Source organism: Echinops telfairi, unplaced genomic scaffold, assembly GCF_000313985.2.
Source record: "Echinops telfairi isolate 266 unplaced genomic scaffold, ASM31398v2 ScPeMD7_4;HRSCAF=17, whole genome shotgun sequence".
Taxonomy (NCBI): domain Eukaryota; kingdom Metazoa; phylum Chordata; class Mammalia; order Afrosoricida; family Tenrecidae; genus Echinops; species Echinops telfairi.
In genome coordinates this window covers 39,903,493-39,910,450 of record NW_022103900.1, presented here as the reverse complement: position 1 = coordinate 39,910,450, position 6,958 = coordinate 39,903,493, and the positions used below count along the sequence as shown (strand labels likewise).

Sequence of the window (6,958 nt, the reverse complement as noted above, 5' to 3'; positions counted from 1 at the left end):
AGCATTTAGGAACTAGAGGAAAGTTGTATTTTTCATCGTTGCTACCTCGCACCTTGACTGGCTCGTCTCCTTCCCAGACCCTTCTGTAAGGGGATGACCAGTGCCCACCACCACCATCCCGCCCCCGCCATTCACAATGATAAGATTTTTTGCTCTGATGATGCCTGATACCTGATCCCTTTGGCACCTCGTGATCGCACAGGCTGGTGTGCTTCTTCCATGTGGGCTTTGATGCTTCACAGCTAGATGGCTGCTTGTTTACCTTTAAGACCCCAGACGCTATATCTTTTGATAGCTGGGCACCATCAGTTTTCTTCGCCACAGTTGCTAATTCACCCATTTGTCTTCAGCGATCGTATCAGGAAGGTGAGCACACAATGATATGATTTTTTGTTCTTTGATGCCTGATAACTGATCCCTTCGGCACTCGTGATCTCACAGGCTGATGTGCTTCCTCCAGCCTTCTCAATGGAAGCCCGAGCTCACGATCAATTCCCCCAGCATTCTGCTCTCCGACCGGGTCTTACGTCATCACAGTGCCGTCCTTTCATTGGCTAGTTGGTCAGCGGTAACGCAAGCGCACTGCGCTCCTCAAAGAGTCGTGGGTAGGCGCCATTTTGGCCCAGTGGTGCTTCTGGGAAGTAGAGCGCCTTCGGTCACTCCTGTCGGCCTTTGCGTCAAAGCGTTTGCCTCCTGCCGCGCTTGCGGTTTTGCCATCGGCTCCCCACACCTCGGGTCAGGCGGGAGACTTCGCGCACGGGTCGCTCCATCGAGGGACACTCTGCGGGAAGAAGGTGACGGGAGGGCGGCGCGGGGCGCGGACACTCCCCGCCGAGAGCCTGCCCATCATGGACTCGGAGTATTACGGCGGCGACCAGTCAGGTGGGGCTGGGCCTGAGGGTGGAGGGTCGAGGCTTGGGGGCGGAGCAAGCTCGCTGCCGGCCTCGCCGGCCTTGCGCCTCTACGGGAGAGAGAGGGAACCGCGGAGACCGGCCTCTCGGAGGAGCCGGGCACCCGGTGGGAAGTCGGCTGGCCGCGAACTCCAAAGTTAACACCTGGGAGACGGGATTCTAGCGAGAAAGCCGTCTTATGGGTCGGCTGCGGGTTTTGCTGAACCCCGGAAGCGACGTTGACTCCTTCAGCTGCGGTGTCCCAAGTGCGAGGGAAGGAGAGGTTTCTCCATTGTTAGGCGCGCTCGAGTCGGTCCCGACGCCAGGGGACACCGTGCACAACCGAACCAAACAGCCCCGGGAGCTGCGCCCCACCCACCGTCGGTCCTGTGCCTGGGGAACTTCTCAATTGTTTCCGCAACTCCAAAGGAGCTTTTCAGCGGGGGGTGAGGGGGGGATCCTGAGACCTTGTGAGATGTTGCTGTTGCGTGTCTTTGGTCGAATGCAAGTGTAATCCCCCCTGGAAATCTGGCTACCCGTTTTTTGTTTAAGTAGGACTCTTGTTTGCACTGGATACATCTTTTAGAGTAAGGAGGCATCCCTGTCAGTCATTTAGGGCGCTTTAGTGTCCTGTGTTATCCCTGAGATCTTTCTCACCAAAGTTGCCCCCTCCTCCTCCTCGTCCGCTTATTCAGTGAACTTCTCTGAGTCCCATCCTGTGATGGCACGGTGCTAGGCACTGTTGACATAAAGTTGAGTCAATCAGGGCCTAGTAGAGAAGTGTTCTATGTTCAAGAGCCGGACAGTGATTTCCAGTGGAAATGCTCGTTTGCAGTGGACATGTGTATGTGTGTATGTAAAGTGTTGGAATGATTAATGTTCAAAGGTGGAACTCTGGTCTTGACTTCACATGGATTCCATGCCCGTGGCAGTGAATATTAAAGACTACAAAAATGCATTTAAAGTCATACACTCTAATTTTGTTTTCTAATGCTTTCAAAATAGGTTTTCAATTAATTTGTTTTTAAACTGCCATAAAAAAATGATTGTATGTCATGTGATTTACAATGATAAGACTCTTGGAAATGGAAATGGATTGTGTGCAAAAAGACATAACAAAAATAAGTTCCCTAACTTACCGTAGTCCCTCTACAGACATTTTCCATCTCCCCCTTTCTCTTAAGGAGCAGCATTATTAATGCATTTTTAATGATTTACTACTATGATAGGAGACAATACTTTTTAAAAATCATTTTATTGGGGGTTCATACAACTCTTATCACAATCCATACATACATCCATTATGTCAGGCACATTTGTACATTTGTTGCCATCATCATTCTCAAAACATTTGCTTTCTACTTGAGCCCTTGGTATCAGCTCCTTAGTCCCCCCCGCCCCCTCATGAACCCTTGATAATTTATAAATTATTGTTATCTTGTCATATTTTACACTGTCTGACATCTCCCTTCACTTACTTTTCTGTTGTCCAACCCCCAGGGACGGGGTTATATGTAGATCCTTGTAATCGGTTCCCCCTTTCCACTCCACCCTCTAGATATCCCCACTCTCACCACTGGTCCTGAGGGGTTCATCTGTGCTGGATTCCCTGTGTTTCCAGTTCCTATCTGTACCAGTGTACATACATCCTCTGGTTTAGCTGGATTGTAAGATGGAATTGGGATCATGATAATGGGAGGAAGGAAACATTTAAGAACTAGAGGAAAATTGTATATTTCATCATTGCTACACTGAACCCTGACTGGTCTCCTCCCTGGAACCCTTCTGTAAGGGGATGTCCAACTGCCTAAGATGGGTTTTGGTTCCCTACTCCCGCACTCCCCTCATTCACAATGATATGGTTTTTTGGATAGGAGACAATATTTTATCTCATGTGGTGCTCTCTTCTCTTCCATCTTCCCACTAGTTACATACAACTGGTTTTTAAATTTTAAATGTTTTTAATGCACTATATAAATAATCTTTATGCTCATTATTATGATTATGATTTCATTATTACACAACTTTTTTGTTTCCCTGAAATTAACTGCTCCAGAAAAAAATTGTTTAATTTGAATAGCCAAGTCTTCCCATATCTTCCAGCCATGAGTTTTTTTCAATAGATTTACTTTGTAGCTTAAAGATTTTAAGTAGCTATTCATTACCAGTTATTTTTTTAATCTTAGAGTATATGCTTTAATTTGTTTACAGTATTTCTGGGTCTAGAGATCCTTGTGGTCTTCATTTATAAGGTTTTTTTTAAAGATCATTTTATTGAGGGCTCTTACAGCTCTTATAACAATCCATACATCAATTATATCAAGCATATTTGTGCATATGTTGGCATCATTATTTTCTAAACATTTTCTATTTGAGCCCTTGGTATCAGCTCCTCTTCCCCCCCACCCCTTATAAATTGGGGGTCCAATTTTTAAGTTCCTAATGAACATTATGATGGAATTCTGGTGGTGCAGTGGGCTTAACATTTAACTGCTAAGAGAAAGGTAAGTGGTTCAAACCCACAAACCATTCTTCGGGAGAAAGAAAAGGCAGTGTGCTTCCATAAAGATGTGTAGCCCCAGAAGCCTGTGGAACAGTTCTACTCAACCCTATGGAGTTGCTGTGTGTCAGAATTGACTTGATGCTTTTACATTGGAGTGTTATGTATCAGTCTGTATCCTGGGTTTCAGGGATTCAGCAGTGACCCAAATCCCTACTCTTCTGGTACCTTCATTCAAATGGAGAAAGACCCAAAGTAGAAGAACAGTAAATCACATGAGACATTAGAGAGTGGGAAAGTGGTAAGTGTTGCAGCCACAGGAGAAATATGAGGGTGTCTACTCTTGTGAAGTTATCTTTCAAAAACATACAGGGGCAGTCCTATTTGGTCCTGTGGCAGCAGTTCTCAACCAGTGGGTTTTGACCCCTTTGGGGGTCAAACGACCTCTTCACTGGGGTCACCTAAGACCATCGGAAAACACATTATTTCCGATGGCCTTAGGAACCGAGGCATCGCTCCTCTGTCTCCAGGGGGTCCACCCACACACAACTACCCAGTGAAGACTATTAACCATGCTACACTATGCTTCAAGACAAAATTTCATTTATTTGTAATTAGAAATAAATATTTCACAATATATAAGTACATATTGTTTTTGTGATTAATCACTATACTTTAATTATGTTCAATTTGTAACAATGAAAATATATCCTGCGTATCAGATATTTATATTATGATTCATAACAGTAGCAGAATTACAGTTTATGATCTTTTTATTGTCATATGTGTAGTAATACATGTTATATTGTTGAAATTTGAATGGATATTGTTTAGGATAATATATCATTTTATCATATGAGTGGTAATTTTTACTCTTCTTGATTCAATGTTTTAGCTGTAGCTGTCATCTAATTTGGTTTTGCTTATTTTTAAGCAGATGATGGTGGCGCTACCCCAGTACAGGATGAGCGGGATTCGGGCTCAGACATTGAAGATGATGTAAATGAACAACAGTCTGGATCAGACACTGGGAGTGTAGAACACCATTCAGAGGTATCATTTAAACAACATCTTTGGAGAGGTTTTTCCTTGTGTTTTATTAGACTTGTTTTGTTTAAGGATCTCTAGTGGCACTGTGAGATAAGTCTTGGGCCCCCAAATTATAAAGTTTATTAACAGTGTTAATAAAATAAAATCAGGAAAACGTTTCAATAAATCAATCAATCACGACTTTGATAGAAACTACAACATGTAAAAATGTTATGGCTAAATTTCTTTTAACGACTTTTAAGTTCTATGATTTTCTTTGTTTTATTGGTGTATAATTGGCATTAATTCACAGACAATTCAACACTTAAGTCATATTAAGAACAGTTGTCTGATCATCACCAAAATAATCAATTTCAGAATCTTTTTTTCTTCCTTGTACTTGTTGTTAGCTGTCTATTTTCCTCCAGTCTGCCCTGCCATGCCCCTTGGTGATTATCTATTTATTTATTTATTCACGCCAACAGCCTTACATTATTTATTTATTGTTAGACTTGACGAGGAAGCAAAAAAAAAACAAGGAATAAATCAGATTTGCCAATAGAAGCTCAATTGATCAGATGGGGACAAAAGTCTTGATGCAACACATGATTTGAGACTAGGAAAATGCGGTCATGCGTGCCATCCCTCGGGGGCTCCTTACAGACCCAGCTTGGTTCTTCTCCAATGTCTTCTTTTGGAGTTGTACCTGATTTTATTACCGGTTTTCATTCGAATCCATTAGGGCATGGGCCAATTCTGTTTCTGTTTCTTGGCCAGGAATCTCTTGATCCTAAAAGTCTTATGAGACGACATGGTGAAGTCGGAGGAACACCACACTCAGGATGGCAGAGAAACAGAGAGGGAGAAGAGGACCAATTATTTATTTTTAAAGATCATTCCATTGGGGGCTCTTGCTCATAACAATCCATACATCAGTTGTATCAAGCATATGTTGGTACATTGTTACCATCATCATTTTCTAAACATTTACTTTCTATTTGAGCCCTTGGTATCAGCTCTTCTTTTTTCCCTCCCCCCTCCTACCCTCGTGACCCCTTGATAAATTATAAATTATTAATATTTTCATATTTTACACCAACTGCTGTCTCCCATTCCCCATGGTTTCTGTTGTTTTTTCCCCTGGGGTGGGGGTGGTTATGTATCAGTTATTGTGATTGGTTCCCCTTCCTCCCCTCCTTTTCCCACCTTCCCCTTACCCTCCTGTCATCCTTACTTCTATTTCTGTTCCTGAAGGGTTTATCTAACCTGAATTCCATATGCGTGAGGTCTTATCTGTACCAGTGTACATGTTCCGGTCTAGCCAGAACTGAAAGGCAGGACTGGGGTCATGATAGGTTAGGGGTGAGGGAAGCCTCAGTGAACCAGAGGAATATTGTGTGTTTCATCGGTGCTATACTGCACCTTGGTTGACTTCATCCCTTCTATGTGACCCTTCTGTGAGGGCAGGTCTGTTATTTACAGATTAGTTTGGGGTCTCTTCTCAGACCCCCTTATTCTCAACAATATGTTTTTTTGTTTGTTTGGGGTCTTCTGATGTGTGTTACCTGATCCTGCCAACACCTCATGATCTCACAGGCTGGTGTACTTCTTCCCTGTGGGCTTGTTGTTTCTGTGCTAGATGACTGCTTGTTTAACTTCAAGCTTTTAAGACCCCAGATGCTGTATCTTTTGATAGCCGGGGACCCTCAGCTTTCTTCACTACATTTACTTGTGTGCCCATTTTGGTCTTCATTGATTGGTAGGGAGGGTGAGCATCCCAGAATGCCAGGTTGTTAGAACACTGCGTTCCATTGAGGACGGGCTTGAGCGGAGGCCCAAAGTCTGTACACTTCCTCATTGTATTGCCATATCAATATATAGAGAGAGGCCAATACCTCTTTTTATGAATTAATATATTTACATAAATGCACATCTATGTTTTACTTCTGCCCATAGCTTTGCTTCCTATATCTTTCATCTGTTTCCTTTTACCTACCTCCTGTCCCACCATCACACCCACCCTTCTTCTGCCTCTTAGTAACTCCTCTCAGCTAGATTGCTGTTGTTTCAACACCACCAGGATCTCTATGACCTCCTCATTATTGATTTTAATTCCCTTGTTGTTTCCCTGTCTATGGCGTTGTTTGCTAACTGCTCCTTTCCCCTGCCTCCTCCTCCCCCAAGTGCCTCCCCCCAAGCCCCTTCCCCAGTGCTTTCTCCTTGGGCTTGCTTCCCATGACTATCTTATGTAGGATAGGCAAAATGACAATAACAGAGACAAAACAAAGAAAACAAAAGGTTGAATAAAAATTTTTTTAAAACCCTAGCAAGAAAAAAGCTTGAAAAAGCTTTTTTTTACATAATTTCAGGTCTGACTGCTGACCTTTCTGACTGTCTCCCTACTGGTCCTGGGGTTTCTGGGAATGCCCCTCCTAGCCTGAAGTCTATTTTGGGGGCTCCTCAGCAACTTTGTGGCTTTGCTCCTGTTGCTGATCTGTTATGTTCCCTTGGTTTGCCCCAGTGTGTGTGTGTGTGTCAG

The 6,958-nt window shown here is 43.4% G+C and overlaps 1 protein-coding gene and 1 pseudogene across 1 annotated transcript in view; one reads left to right on the top strand and one right to left on the bottom strand.

Moving 5' to 3' along the window:
- The first annotated feature begins 700 nt into the window (after positions 1–700).
- Positions 701–6,958, top strand: part of IWS1 (interacts with SUPT6H, CTD assembly factor 1) — a 43,945-nt gene continuing 37,687 nt past the window's right edge. Inside the window, exons 1-2 of the mRNA XM_045298863.1 lie at positions 701–882; positions 4,328–4,443. Of these exons, the coding sequence (XP_045154798.1) occupies positions 849–882; positions 4,328–4,443 (150 nt within the window). The 5' untranslated portion in view covers positions 701–848. The remainder of the gene's footprint in view (positions 883–4,327; positions 4,444–6,958) is intronic.
- LOC105978732 lies at positions 5,077–5,232 on the bottom strand (annotated as a pseudogene).